The 15,027-nt window shown below is 40.4% G+C and overlaps 1 protein-coding gene across 1 annotated transcript; it reads left to right on the forward strand.

Annotated features, from left to right (window-relative positions):
* Positions 1–1,673: 1,673 nt before the first annotated feature.
* LOC119010906 (serine/threonine-protein kinase OSR1-like) lies at positions 1,674–14,943 on the forward strand. The gene is made up of 17 exons (XM_037083493.1): positions 1,674–2,203; positions 2,871–2,983; positions 4,237–4,345; positions 6,047–6,188; positions 7,000–7,055; positions 7,383–7,492; positions 7,617–7,718; positions 7,828–7,961; positions 8,084–8,132; positions 8,221–8,286; positions 8,430–8,552; positions 9,392–9,427; positions 9,595–9,744; positions 10,884–10,989; positions 11,089–11,157; positions 11,250–11,314; positions 11,429–14,943. The coding sequence occupies exons 1-17, from the start codon at positions 2,134–2,136 to the stop codon at positions 11,501–11,503; spliced, it is 1,575 nt and encodes a 524-aa protein (XP_036939388.1). The 5' UTR covers positions 1,674–2,133; the 3' UTR covers positions 11,504–14,943.
* The last annotated feature ends 84 nt before the right edge of the window (positions 14,944–15,027 follow it).

Here is a 15,027-nt window from a genome sequence, read left to right on the forward strand (position 1 = left end):
TCTCATGTTTTGTTGTGTTTTTTTCAAGTGTTTTCAGTCCAGGAAACATCCTGTTGCAGTCAAGACTCTGCTCTCCACTTACATCTGGAGGAGAAAATGAGTTCCTTTGCGGACAAAAATGTAAACACCTTGGCCAGAGAAGACAGATGTTTTGAAAGAGGTGTAAAAGAATCCACCCATTGTCAAACTGGAACAGCAGTCTTTGAAGGGAGGAGGTGGCCAAAGACATTACTTGTCACCTGCTGGCAGTGCAGCGCTGAATTCCCTCCCCAGACAGTCTAACAAGCTGTCACATCTGGGCTCACCTAGCCCCTAACAACACACGTGAAGGTCAGTGGGGTCAACAACCCTCAAGTGGTCTGACGTCTCTGAGTTTGAGCGCACACGTGACCTTAGCGACTCTGTAAGGACACTCCCAGTTTAAAAGCCTGCAACCCCCCCTCCAGTGAGTTAGAACAGAAGAAGGCTCCTGGATGAAACGTCTTCAAGAGACTAAAAGGCATCCAGTTGCCTACGAAAACACTGACAACAGAACAGAAAGTTAATTTAACTTATCTTGCTGACAAGCCTGTGTCTTTGCCTGTTGAACAAGCAGGAACAGGCACTGCTGTTTCATCACTCATCATCACATCACATACCATGCATAGTTTTGCTGCTTTCCCCCAAAACATCCCCACAAAGATTACACAGTTCCTGGGTTATCAAAGGACACAGCCCAAACAACTTACACCGAGTTATGAATACTGTCTATTGATTTTTTTTTTTTTTTTTTGCATGGCACAAATGGTCCATCTGCTTTTCATTAAACTTTTGGCCAAGTTCCAAAGACCGAAAGACAGATTAAAGTAGCATACAAACAAACTTTAACATGCTGCAGTCTGTCCGCACTTCAGTTGATTCAATCTAAGTAGCCCCCATTCGCTCAAAATACTGTGTTAAAAGTATTTGAGCTTCTCTTAAACATGTCCGTTTAATGCAACTTTATTTTTGTACTCCACTGCCTGAGTGGCCACACTGTTCACTGTCTACTGTTTATAGGAAATTCAAATATCCCTGCGCATTGATTCCCCTCATCAGATCTATGCTGTAAATGAGCAAGTGGGATGAAGTACTAAAGGCTCACACTTTCAGTGCCTTCAACGCCCTCTATTGGGTTTGCTGTGCACAGTTTTAGACGTGGGTGAAAAGGCTGCAATTTTAGTTCCCCCTCTGTTCACATTTTGTTCATTTGTTTTGTTCCTTGGTATTGTAAATTGTTTGTGATTGTTTATTTATGCTCGTTGTTTTTTAATCTGCTGCCCCAGAGTCATCCTCTTGCCTTTTTCTCATTAAAGTTTCTGGTTGGGATCTCGTTCAAGTCAGCTTCTATCACACCAAATCATAATAGAAGTCTCTGTTTGTCTCTCAAGGCACTTTTAACACGAAGGTCTCGATTGTACGATTGTACATTTTTTCTATTTTGTGAAATTTGCTAATTCTGATAATTAAACAAATTGCAAGTCCTGGCACCAAGGTGAATTGCAGGGCAAAACAGCATTTGGGTGGAATCAACCTTTGAACTATAAATAATGAGTCACAAAGTGTTATTTGGGTGAAATAAACCTTCAAAAACTCTAACAAACCATAACTGGGGTCCTAAAAACTGCTGTCCGGAAAGTCCAGCCTCCTCTAAGATAGGGGGCGCTGTGGCGACAAACTCGGGTTCTGAAAGTGCAGCCTCCGTACTGCAGGAACTCGAGCAGGAACGTAGTATTGTTGGACGTTAGTATAAACACAAAGTGTATATCTGCGTTTGTCCAAGACTCCACCACTGCGACTTCTGGCATTCCATAGTCCAATAACTACGATTTACTTCTGCTGTTCAACTCTGTAATTTTCTGTCTTTTGGCAGACTTTGCCACACCAAAGATGGCGCCATCGTCGTGCCGTTGTACCACTGAGCTCGTACGTGACACGATGCGTCAGTCGTGCGTAAAGTTGTGTTGACAGGAGCGGTAGGAGTTGTCAGCGGAACAGCAGCAGCAGCCAGCATCATCGGAGCCGAATGGAGTAATCACAAAGATTATTAATATTCCAGACAGCGTTTCTGTTATCTTTTAGAGGCACTGTTTACACCGTTCAAACAACGACACCATGGCCGAAGACCAGTCCTCTCAATCCTGGTCAATCGACAGGGACGACTACGAGCTCAATGAGGTGATAGGTGAGTAGCTTAGCTTGCTAATATTAGCATTGTAGCCTCCCCTGACTCTACAGCGGTTGGCTGCCAACCGCCACTAGCCAACTAGCATAGCATGTCTGCAGCTAGCAAGGAGAAGGCCGGTTACAACCCGTAGCTACATGGTGCAGGAAGGTTAACAGCTCTGCACAGGTTTCCTCCGGCAAGGCCAAGTTGATTTGCCTTTGTAATGTCTGCTTTAGTTGACGAACTAAAGTGAAAGGGCTACTTAGCTTGAAGCTAAACGCCTAGCCAAGGCAAGTTAGCCTGTAGTACGTGAAGATTCGTCAGTTGGACAGGGTGGTGCTCCTTGGCTGAGGGTATGACACGGATTACAGTGAGATACAGTTTGGTATAGGTAACGTGACTGATGACTTTGAACCAAAGAAATGCCCTGAATTGGTATCTTAACTGCTATTTTTTTCTATAATTCAATCAAATTTAAATGTATGTAGCATATTAACGTATTTTGCAACACTGAAAATTACCTTAGTACCTACTTTTAGAAAGTGGTTCTTGTTCAAGTTGAGCACCTTAAATTGCACACCAAGAATGTAATTCAGCTGTCACAATCTGACTGCTGTCTTCAAAAGTCATTAGTTATTTTGCTCCTCCAGATTAATAGTTTCTCCCTTAACGTTGTCCTCCTCAGGAAGTGGAGCCACCGCAGTTGTCCAGGCAGCATACTGCAAGCCAAGAAAGGAGAAGGTGGCCATTAAACGCATCAACCTGGAAAAGTGTCAAACTAGCATGGATGAACTCCTGGTAAGACACTTTAGCCATGTGTAGCCCAGGATCTGCAGTCCATATGTTTGTTGTGTGTGTTTGCCAGGACTGGTGCGTGTGGGTTTGTGGGGTCAGATCAGTCAAGGACAGATCAAGATCTTGATACCACAACAAGCACTTAGTGTTAGAGCCAGGTGAAATCAATTAGACACGTCATAAAGACAAATTGAATATGAGTGAATGATGAAACATGCAGCAAACTAATGTTTTCTCCACTTTATTTTACGTTTGGATGTAAATGTTTAAATGTGATACAACTGCAAAAACTCAAATGAGATGACTAAAGTCAATTTTCTGCATAGGCACTTACTACCTAGTTATCAACTGGAATCTCTTCTATATGTAAATTTATGTCGTAGAAGCTCTGTATATTATGATACAGTATTTCAGGTTTTCCTGCAGCTCCTCCACTGACATCAGGAGAAATGCTGACATTTTTATGAAATATAATATTAGGCTTACTAAGCAGAGATTGCACATTTACTGACTTGCTTCGTTAAGTTATTGAGTGGTAGATATCTTTAAATGTAAGCTTTGCTGTAATTAATCTGAGTAGTCTGCCGCCACATGGTCTCTTCATCTGTTCTTTCTCCCCGTCAGTCACAGTCAGGTTCAATAGTGTAAAGAAAACACACCAACTGCAGGTCAGAAACTAGGCTGAAGTGAGCTCCTCTAATCACCCAATGGCCACAATTTACCCAATACAATCTGCATTGAGTTGAAGTTTAAGTGTCTTTTTTCCATTTAATTACATATATGGCAAATCAAGATAATAAATTAAATTGATGCAAATACCCTGGAAACCTCATTCTGTCATAATTCATTCCTGATCATTGTTTCCCACAGAGCTTCATTAGAACAACAATTACTAAAGAAATTGCCACTTAGGCACACTTTTATATAATATTAAGGTCCTGAATTCACCATTATCTGCCCACAGGGTTGAATATGTCATTGCTTGGTTCAGTGGTGATGTAACCCAGGTTACCCCACTGTCTGGAGTCAAAGGCACTGTGTAATCCTGAATTAGGACTGGTCCATTTTAACAGGACAGGTTGATTGTAAGAAGAGAGCTATAGCAGGGACTGGGTTTATTAGATTAAGTTCAGTATGGCTGAGCTTCAGTTTGTCACTTAACACGTAATACAAGTATTTAGACAGTGCTTTGCCTTGTCCTACCCCGTTTCTGCTTCCAGTGTGACCGTGTTTCCCACATTTTCTTCTCAATGCAGAAAGAGATCCAGGCTATGAGCCAGTGCCACCACCCAAACATTGTGTCTTATTACACTTCCTTTGTGGTGAAGGATGAACTGTGGCTGGTGATGAAGCTGCTCAGTGGTGGTGAGTACCGTGAAAAAGGAAACATTGCTTCTGACTTTTGCTAATTCCTATCTTCAACTCGACTTTTATGTGACTTTCTTTGTCAAATGTCCTTACTTTTTTTTATTCATGTATTCATTTTTAATCTAAAATAAGCTTGGGTTTGAACTTTGACTGAATGTTTGGATTGAGTTGCCAGAGAGCCAGTTGCCTTATTCTGGTCCAGTAGGCTCAGTGTTTGTTTCTTGCTCCCAGAAATAGCAGGACATGTAGATATCTTGATTTAACTTGCAGATATTTTCAGATTTGTAGTTTGATACAACACAGCTAACTCTCCTTGAGGAGTACTGTCAGAAATACATAACAAGAAGCAACTGTTGTATCTGTTTACAACCTAACCAAACAAACATTGAACAGAGAGTGGATCAGAATCATGAATAGAAATGCTACATGGATGCATAATTGTGTTATGAATCCCTTGAGCACTGGTAGGTAGGCCTGCACGATATACTGTTCAAATATGAATATACAAATATTGAAGTTTGTATATCATTAACTATACAGTTAATGATGGCTAACATTAGCTTTGAATTGTTCATGTAGGTCTTTATGGTTTTATTGCAGGTGGTGATGGATGATGGTTGTGTTTCCTCTAGAAATTGCAACAACTGCTCGGCATGTTTTACACAGTACCTGTGTTTATAAAATGTCATCTCTCCTGAATCCAAAATAAGTCCATATAACAGAAGTGCTGTTTCTTTTCACAATATGGTCTTCATTGACCACATTTTCATGCATTTTCTCTCCTCCCTCAGCCGTCATAACATGGCAATCACCACAAAACTGATGCCAATTAATTTTGTCAGGGTAACTAATGGCTAGCTGGTGCTTCATCTGATTGGCCCTTGTATCCAGGGCTCTGTCTGATAGGCTAAATGTTGGCATGCTCAAGGTGCATGCATGGCGCATGTAAACAAAATTACTTTTCTTATTCATCCTGTGTCAGGAAGTCTTTTGCAATGTGTTTTTGCAAATGTTCATATCGCGATGACGATGAAAATTTGATACCAGCCCTACTGGTAGGCAATCTGTAACCAGCATGAGAATGGCAGACTCTGCCAAAAACAATAAGACTTATGTATAAATAGGCTATAAAATGCAGACATTTTTGTGCTACTTTTATGCTAATTGTAAAAGCAAGGTCCTTTTTGGAAGTTGCAACTTTCGCTTTGACAGTTTACAAACAGCTAGCAATTTATAGACAAACAACAGATGAACAACAGACATAAACACAAAAGCTATACTTAGGCATATAGAACGTAAGTTCAGGTGCACTCTTCCTGGGCTCTTTGCTGATTTGCTTTTCTATGCGTGTGCCTCTTAGCACCTTTAGTGCACATCATCAATTTAAGACACACCTTCAAGCTGTTGTTTGAAGGTGTGTCTTCAAACTTGCCCTGTTCGCATGGAAATGCAAATCCTTGCTGTACCTGACTGACGTACCAAGTCAAACTGAGTCAACCGATCTAGCACGTGTGTATGGAAAAGCCCTATTCTTGTTGGTGCAGTTTGCTGAGTTGTGGCAGGTTGTGTTTTGTTGAACTGGGAAGGACACAACTGCTAGTTTTGTCTACCACCAGATAAAAGCCATTCAGTTTGTTGAACTGGAACTTCATCCATGTCCTGTCGGCATGTTGTGACAAGCCTCTGCCTGTCTCACAGGCTCGGTGTTGGACATCATCAAACATATCATCTCTCGTGGCGAACACAAGTGTGGAGTTTTGGATGAGCCCAGCATCGCTACCATCCTAAAAGAAGTCCTGGAGGGGCTTGAGTATCTTCATAAAAATGGGCAGATTCACAGGTGAGTTCTGATGAAGTGTCACCAGGCTGAAGGGCAATGCCTTCTTTTGCTGTACATTACTTAGTGCAGTCTCACAATACGCTTCTGTCTCACTTTGCCACTGAGCCTTCCATGTCTGCATATGAGCGTGTGAATTGAACTGGACCTCACTCCTTCAATATTTGATACAGTGAAAATGCATAATTGAGGAGTTTTGTTTTACATAAAAGTTGCTCGCAGGAACACTGAACCAGGACTGAACAGGAAGTCTTCTATAGATCTTTAGGGCCTTGTTTTGTAACAAGTTCAATTTTCCAGAATGATTCAGGTTCCCTACCAACAGGTTTTCTTTAGTCTCATTATTATGATTTTTAAGAGATTATATTTACTTTGAAAGGTGGTTTGGTTTTGTAACGTGCTCAAGAAAACAGTGATATATTAAATAAAATCATCTAACTGAATTGTAATTTGATTATCTAATATTTAAAATGTGTCTCATGTTACAGTCAGATCATGAGTGGACAGTACATTGAGTCAACAGAGAGCAGCTGCTGATTAAACTCAGATGCCACGGCGAACTCACCAACGCCTAATAAGGAAAGGGAGGGGGAGAGCGGCGGTTGAAGCAGAGTTAATCCACTCCTGTTCTTTGAGCATAGTTTGCAAACAGAAATCAGGAGGATTAAAAAGAGGCAGATCAAATGCGCAGCTTTAACTTGTTTGAGCACGAGCATAAAGAGTGTTTGTTCATTTGCAGAGCCACTATGCACAGCCTAACAATCCCTCAGGTAATTGTTTGACTTGTTTAAATTGTCCTTCTCTTTGCATACAGGGACCTAAAAGCTGGAAATATTCTTCTTGGCGAAGATGGCTCAGTGCAAATTGCTGGTACAGTGTTTTCACAGATTTTTCTCTGTTGTTATTGTTTGACGTCCCTCTGTACAGACAGTAGATAGTAGCAGTGTTACCATCAACTTAGGGTTGCAGGTTTACGTGAGTTAATGTGCATGATGGGTGATTGAAACATCTTTTCTTAATAAGTTCTGATGTAACAAATATTCTGCTTTTGTTAAAAAATGTATTTTTTGCTCAAACGCAGTTTGAAGAAAATGCAACTAAACTGCATTCATACTCAAGTATTAAGTAATTAAAATACCCTCTCTCTATTTTTTTTATCCCCTCTGTTATACTTTCTAAATCTCGCACACTCACCAGACTTTGGTGTGAGTGCCTTTCTAGCAGCAGGAGGAGACATGACAAGGAACAAGGTTCGGAAGACATTTGTGGGGACACCTTGCTGGATGGCCCCCGAGGTCATGGAGCAGGTGCGAGTCTTGTTTTGTAGTTGATTCTTTTCCATCCCTGTTTTCTCCCCGTAATGCCTCATAACTCAGGGGTGACAGGAAAACTTGAGCGCTTTGTTCACTTGGTTCCATTTTTAATCGGCAGGTCCGCGGCTATGACTTCAAAGCAGACATCTGGAGTTTTGGGATAACAGCCATTGAACTGGCCACTGGGGCTGCACCATATCACAAATACCCACCAATGAAGGTAACTACGCATGCACTCACTGCATGAATGATATATGTAATAATAAAATTGAAGCGTCAATGATTTTGTCAAATTTAACTGACTGAAGTGGATGTTTGCATGTCTGTAGGTGCTGATGCTGACTTTGCAGAACGACCCTCCATGTCTGGAGACCGGTATCACAGACAAGGAAATGGTGAAGAAGTATGGCAAGTCCTTCCGGAAGATGCTCTCCCTGTGTTTACAGAAAGATCCAGAAAAAAGGTCAGTTAATCCCCAAACCCTTTTTTTTTCCTGATGCCAGAGTAGTTTGTTTTTCTTTCCATTGGATTCTCCTGTTGTGTTATGCCTATAATGAAGACCCCTGTGTCTTCTTTCCTATTTAGGCCAACTGCAGCTGAGTTGCTGAAGCATAAATTCTTCACAAAAGCCAAAGTGAGCCTTGCATCCCTATAATAAAATATAAACCGTAATAGTTTTTGCATCTAAAATCCTGTAAGAAATATTTGTCTTTCTTTTGCAGAACAACGAGTATTTGCAGGAGAGGCTCCTACATAAAGGACCAACAATATCGGATCGATCTAAAAAGGTTTGCAAGTCATCGCTAATACACACTGCCTTCCAGTGTTACCCAATGCATGCTAGGATACACCCTGTGAAAAGGATTTGTCAGAAAGAGAGATGATGCACAAGTCAATATTAGGTCTTAAATCTTGTTAATGCATCCTGTAGGTGCGTCGTGTGCCTGGCTCGAGTGGCCGTCTCCATAAGACGGAGGACGGAGGTTGGGAATGGAGTGATGATGAGCTGGATGAGGAGAGTGAGGAGGGCAAAGCTGCTGTGGCAGCTCTGCGGGTGAGACTCTACATGCTGCCATCTTCAAACAATCAAGTTGACTTTTAAAGGCCACCTCACTGTATTTCTCACTGCACTCGTTGCCGTAATGGCCAGCAGATGGCGCTGACAGACCGTCAATGTGAACATTTCTTCTTGCCAATTTCACTTTTGGGGAGGCCAACTGCCTCAGTGCCACTGTAGTTCAGGTTTAGGTCAACTAACTAGATCAACTAAGCTACACCTGATTCCAAATACTTGATCTTGAAAATTGTTTGACATGATCCAGAAACCGATTGCAGTTGTTGTATTGTAAGCTCCATGTTGCTGTTGTTGGACTTAAGTAAAGATAAATGAATATCACATATAGGGGGAAGTACCGTAGATTTCATAGAATATTAGAGTACATTTGTGTGTTAACATAACAGGAAATCAGCAGAAAATTCAGCTTGAAAGTTGATTTTGTATTCATAATGACTGTACTTGTTAAAGGATGTGGCATGAACACCGTTTGAAAAGGATTGGACAAGGTTCAACCTCTTCTGAGCAAAAGACATAATCATAGAATATGTAAAGTTCTGTCAGATGACACCTCTGATGAAAAACTGATAGCTAGACCAGACACTCGCTCAGATCGCCTGCTGCAATTCTTCTCTGATGTGTGTTCACACTCAATTCACATCTTGGTGTGGGATTTTACTGCTTGTTGTCTTAACTGTGATGTCATTAAGCGATCTGTTTAAAGTCACCTTGTGTCAAATTCCTGTAATCCTACAATGCTTCATCAGTGTGTACATTGGGGGGATAAAGGGAGAATTGCATGTCTTTAATCCTGACAATCTATCATGTCCATCCTGCAGTCACCCAGAGTGAAGGACGGGTCCCAGAGTCTGGAGGTGAGTCAGTTTATAGTGGACATGACTTGAACACCTTGATTTATTATAATGCCTTGACAGAGTGATCTGCATGACTGTCCTACTTTATGTTTGTCCTCTTTTGTTTTTTTCGATTCGTGTACAACTCAAAACAGCTGCTGATTTATTTGCATGCCCGTGTCTGTTAGCTTTTCACACCAGCAGATGGCTCCACAGGACATCTCCAGCCACCTGCTGTAGCGCCTGAGAGCCCTGCAAATGTTGGCCAAACAGGAGAGGATGCTCCAGCAGCGGCTCCTGCTCAGACAGCGAGCCCCTCACATGCACCCGCTGCTCAGGTAAAAAAATAATAATAAGAGGAGTGCCTATTAAAACAAGAAGAGGAATCGCTGCTCTGATGCTCTTTCTGATTTTAAATAGAGGTGAATGTTTGGATCAGGGTTTTTAAGAAACATAACAAACCGATAACTCTGGCATTGTGTTAGAAAAGTTTAAATTGTATAAGGTATAGGTCCTTAATTAAATGCTCTTACAGTTCATTCATATGCTCCTCAGATGATCCCATTTATTTATTTAAGTTGGGTGAGTGCATTTCTTACTTCAGTGTGTCCATGAGCTATTAAGCCTTAATATGGAATCAATGTGGGCACTACATTGTGTTTAACACAATTGCACCTATACATTACCTGTAACCAGTGTATATTGCTTTACCTTACTATTTTAGTCTTACAGCTAATTAATAACAGTTTTAACCAGTCTAAGTCAACTAAAAGGGTACAATCTTAGGTCAAAAGGAAAACATTGACATGCAATATGTGAGTAAACCAAACATTTACCTTGGGCAGCCATGTTTCTGATCATATAATGCCAAAGTCAGCAAGTTGTGTAGTGGCGTCTTTGCAGACTTGTCAGGTTGTTGACTTGGGAAGGCATTTATGTGATATATTTTTCAGATTGTTTGGATGCCATATGAATGCATTATTACATTTTCTTAATTTTTTTGACATTTGTTCTCCTGTAGGGGTTGGCATGATAGAGTATTTTTTAATTTAATTAATATTTAATTAATTAATATTATTTCCATTGCATTTTCTTTTCATACATCCCAGGGATGATTTCACATTTGTTAGAAATGATATGTTTGATATATGACAGTTTTAGCTAGTCATAATTGAATTATATCTTTGTATTTTGGTGTATAATTAGGCCTACTGCAAACTAATTTTAGTTCTCATTAGGTGTTTATTAATGTGGCATGGAGAGATTTCTTCTAAACAAACTAAAGTAATGTTTACAGTCAGCCAAACATATTTTATGTACCTTTTTTTTTTTAGGTCTGACAAACAACTTGATTTCGTTTCTCATGTGCAGACACTCCACAATGTGACGGGTGCTTAAAAACAGCTCAAAACACAATGCAGCCTTAAGTTCACCTTCTGAAACTCTTGTATGTGAAGCTGCGATTTTTATATTACAGGATCCAGCTGCAGCCAGCACCAGTGTTCCCATCAGCCTCGTCCTGAGACTGAGGAATTCCAAGAAAGAACTCAATGACATCCGATTTGAGTTCATGTCTGGCAGAGGTGAGGGCGTGTATACTAGCTTTTCGACTTTTGTCACGTTTAAGGAGACTCTGTACTCAGGTCTAACTATTTGGTTTTTCCTTATCTGTCTGTGCTCAGATTCTGCTGATGGAGTTTCCCAGGAGTTGGTCTCAGCAGGTCTGGTTGATGGGAGGGACTTAGTCATTGGTAAGTTGGAGATATAGCACTATATGACTGGATAATAAACAAAAAGTTTTGATTTAACTTGAACCTCTCCCCTCCTTTTGTCCTCTGTTTAGTTGCTGCCAATTTGCAAAAGATTGTTGATGATCCTCAAAATAACAAAAATGTGACTTTTAAATTGGTAAGTACACACAGAATATACAGAATGAATTCCTTCCTCTGTATGATGAGCCATTGATGTCATAGACTTAAAACAGGGATGGAACGGTGTATGATGTGGTTCCCTCTATTCCAGGCATCCGGTGTGGAAGAGTCTGAAATTCCCGATGATGTTAAACTCATTGGATTTGCGCAGCTCAGCATCAGTTAAGTCAAGCAGAGCCAGAAACAAAGGACAGAAATTGATGGTATTGCACAGCTGCATTGTAGTCAATTCCAAGTAACCACTTCTGCCAAAGAGATGAGGAGGAGAAGGAGGAGGAAGATGATGGGGAGACATGAAGCTGGCAGGGTGTGACACTACTGCAGGATGCATGAGGACCACGTTGAGAGAAGGCTCAGTTCATCACAGGATTCACACTTGAAATGTTTACAGTGCGCTTATACAGTAAATGGGAGAAGAGATGCAATCAACTATATCAATTCCTAATTTCTTTTTCTCCCCCCCCCCCCTTCCTCTTCATACATAAGCACAATCCAAACCATCTCCTGCCAGTACTGGAAGTGATTGCCTTTATTTTTTCCTTTTTAAATCAACTGTGCCACAAAACTCAAGAGTGTTGTGCCACCTTCATACGGCACTTTATTATACACTGAAATTGAAAAGCGTAAATCCAGCCTTAGTCAAACTATGGGTTTTACCAGTGCGTTTAGTGAGAAATTGAGTCAATCTGTGACTGTTAGGTGTATTTTGTGTATACCTATCCAAGAAATTGAAGAAAATCTCCCGGAACACTGATGCATATAACTTCTAAACACACTTGTAGCATAGCTTTAGTTTTGTAATCCAATACATTCAGATGGACTTTTACTTAAAATATAAGAAAAATACCAGATTCCTGTATAAAGCTACTCAATGTGGGTGATGTGGTCGTTTTGTCAAAACAGAACCAAGAGTTTAGGCTCTGACAGCACCGCTGAAATCAATGAGATATACACAAATCAACTGTAACTGCTCAGTCCCATGACTGCAGTTCTCTGATGGCGTTTTCCCGAGCTGTTCAAAGACAGGATTATTTTCACAGATTGCGACCTACCTAAAATTCTTATACTATGCAACAGATACTTCCTTTTCACCGTACGTGACCACTGGTTGCTGATAATATTTCTCTTGGGTTGAATAAACCCACTTTTTGTGCTTGTTCCTCACAGTGAGTTCATGAGGTCAACCAGCCAAACAAGAAGTGTTAGGATCCTGCAGTGAGAGTATACTTCAGTTTACACAAGCAGTTATCAAAGTGAAAATTTTCATACGGCAACAGTCAGAGCCGCGGTATTAATTGCTGTTTTCTATTTACGCTTATATGAGGTAATTCTGCCTGTTTACTGTTATCGATCTTACAGCTGGGAAGAATCCTGAATGCTGGCAATGAGAGTGAGCCCAGTCTGCTCGTGTTACAGGCTGACTGCTGATGAACTTCTGTGGAGGAGAGCACACTCAAAAGCTGAAAATATTCTACCTAATTGAAATACAGTTTAAATGGGGAGTTCATCCAAATTACAAAATTAATACATAGATTTGAAAAATAAATAGATTGCTTCACTTGCCTCAAGTGATACTTAGCCAGGCAGATGGTTTTGGTCTTATTTGCTGTGGAATTGAGATGCTTGTCTCAGATTTTTGCCACCAGCCCAGTCAGTGGAGGCAACATCCCTAAAGAATGAATCTCGCTGTATTTATAGCGCAACCTGCTGGTCAGAATTTTCAGCCTTAGCTGCACTTTGTGCGGACTTCTAACTAGCTAATGGCATCATGTTAACACCAACTAGCAGCCTGAAAAATGAAGCTAGCTTGGAAGGATCAGAAACTGCAGTTCCTTGAATGGCTGCTTGAGGCTGGCTCCAAAGCAAGTCAGTCCCCAGAAGGCCCCATGTTAAAATGTCCAACTTGACAGCAAAAATTAACATGTACCCCACCTGGTACACAAGCCAGATTTGGTCTCTAAAGCTAGTTTTTTCATTCATGACAACTTTGAGTCCTGAATTTTTTTATAACTCACTTGTTTGAATGAATGCGTAAAAATATACTAAATGCATAAAGATGTACTAAATTAAGAGCAAGGGCCCTCTGAATGATAACCAGAGCACTTGTGTAGAGAGAGTTGCAACAACGGAAGTTCAAAATGCCAGTCTCCAATAATTTCTAGTTGGGCAATTGAAATGCAATGCATGAATACAGAGATACAGAAGTGAGATTTTTGGCAGTTCATAGATAATACCTGATTGATTGATTGACAGAAATGGGATACTAGCATTTGCTGCTGATTTCGGAAAACTATTGAGCAGCTCCCTGATCTGCTATTTCTTTAAAAAGAATGGTCCATTGGAAAAAATGGAAATGATGTTAACTCTCTCTGCTCAAGAACTGTGATGACAACTTGCCCAAAGTCATCTAGCTAGCTAAGCTCCACCTGTGATCGCTGCTGTAACCCCACTTAGAACTTTACAGTGGCTCTTCAGAAACCTATAGGTGGCTTCATGGAGATGAGAGTGCATCCATGTTTTTATGTAGTTTATGATTAATTCGTTGAATTGTGGATTGAAGCATTGTCACCCTGAACTAGTTGATGTGCCTCGCACGATTCTGTGGTGCCTAAGTAAAGCCTCAGAGAGCTGCTAGCTAGCACCACAAACAAAATTCCATTGTATTGATTTTGGCAAATAAAACCAAAACTGTCGACATGTCTTGATACCACTAGAAAATCTTTCACATGTTGGGTGAAGTAACCCTGTAAACATCTCCAGAGGCCAGTCATTACTTTAATTTTTAGTCACTAGGCAAGTTGTTTTGACAGTACTGTAGTCTGTTTGCTTTCTAAACACTCACCAACGAATCACTGTCATCACTCCAAGTGTAGCTGTATGGTTGTTTTGTACCATGTGCAAAGGGCTTGGAAAGAGCACCTAGTTCAGGTACTGATGTAAATGGTGTATGTAAAGATGTTGTAAATGTACGTATGATGGCAACTCCATGCACTGTCACACAAACATCATGAGGTTTGTATGTAACGATGTAGATGCATTGACTTTAAGTGTACATGTCAGATAAAAGGAGCATTTTACTTGTAAATATTGAGGCAAACCGATTGAGACTCATCATGTTCAGTAGACAGTTTAATTTGTTTTGTAGTGTTTTCCCACTGTTGGCCTTTGTCAGAGCATCACTAATCATGCACAAATTATTTGTCAATTGGCACCTTATTGATCTGTTAACATGCGTGTTTTTGGAATTCCACTGGGCTTGTGATCACACACTCTGTGCTTTGATGTCATGACGTACATTTTTTTCTCACACCTGTCCCAAGGGTAATGGATGAAATGTCATTTTAATAAGACGGACGGCACAGATTACACCTCTCTCTTCCTGTGTGCGTGTGTGTGTATGTGTGATTTTGATGATAAAATGATTGATCATCAAATGCTCAATGTCACTTAGAGTTTCTAAATTTCTTTCCGTTTTACTGTTTACTCATCAGAAAAGCTTTCATTCTGCCTCTTTATGGGCTCACTGAATTAGTATTAATTTAATCTTTTGATTGGCAAGTACACATATTCTTTTTTAAACTTTTTTTTTATTTACAGATCATTACGTATATTTTAAAAATATGATTGATTATGAACTGTGTACATCAGCAAATGCATACTTTGAAATGTAATATTTGTCATAACATACAA

Source organism: Acanthopagrus latus, chromosome 21 (assembly GCF_904848185.1).
Source record: "Acanthopagrus latus isolate v.2019 chromosome 21, fAcaLat1.1, whole genome shotgun sequence".
In the NCBI taxonomy this organism is placed as follows: domain Eukaryota; kingdom Metazoa; phylum Chordata; class Actinopteri; order Spariformes; family Sparidae; genus Acanthopagrus; species Acanthopagrus latus.

What these genes read in the sequence shown, in the direction of transcription:
- LOC119010906 (XM_037083493.1), top strand. Translation starts at nt 2,134, where the DNA reads ATGGCCGAAGACCAGTCCTCTCAATCCTGGTCAATCGACAGGGACGAC. An exon ending in CACATGCACCCGCTGCTCAG is followed by an intron (nt 9,745 to 10,883) that starts GTAAAAAAATAA and finishes TTTATATTACAG; the next exon opens with GATCCAGCTGCAGCCAGCAC. An exon ending in TGAGTTCATGTCTGGCAGAG is followed by an intron (nt 10,990 to 11,088) that starts GTGAGGGCGTGT and finishes GTCTGTGCTCAG; the next exon opens with ATTCTGCTGATGGAGTTTCC.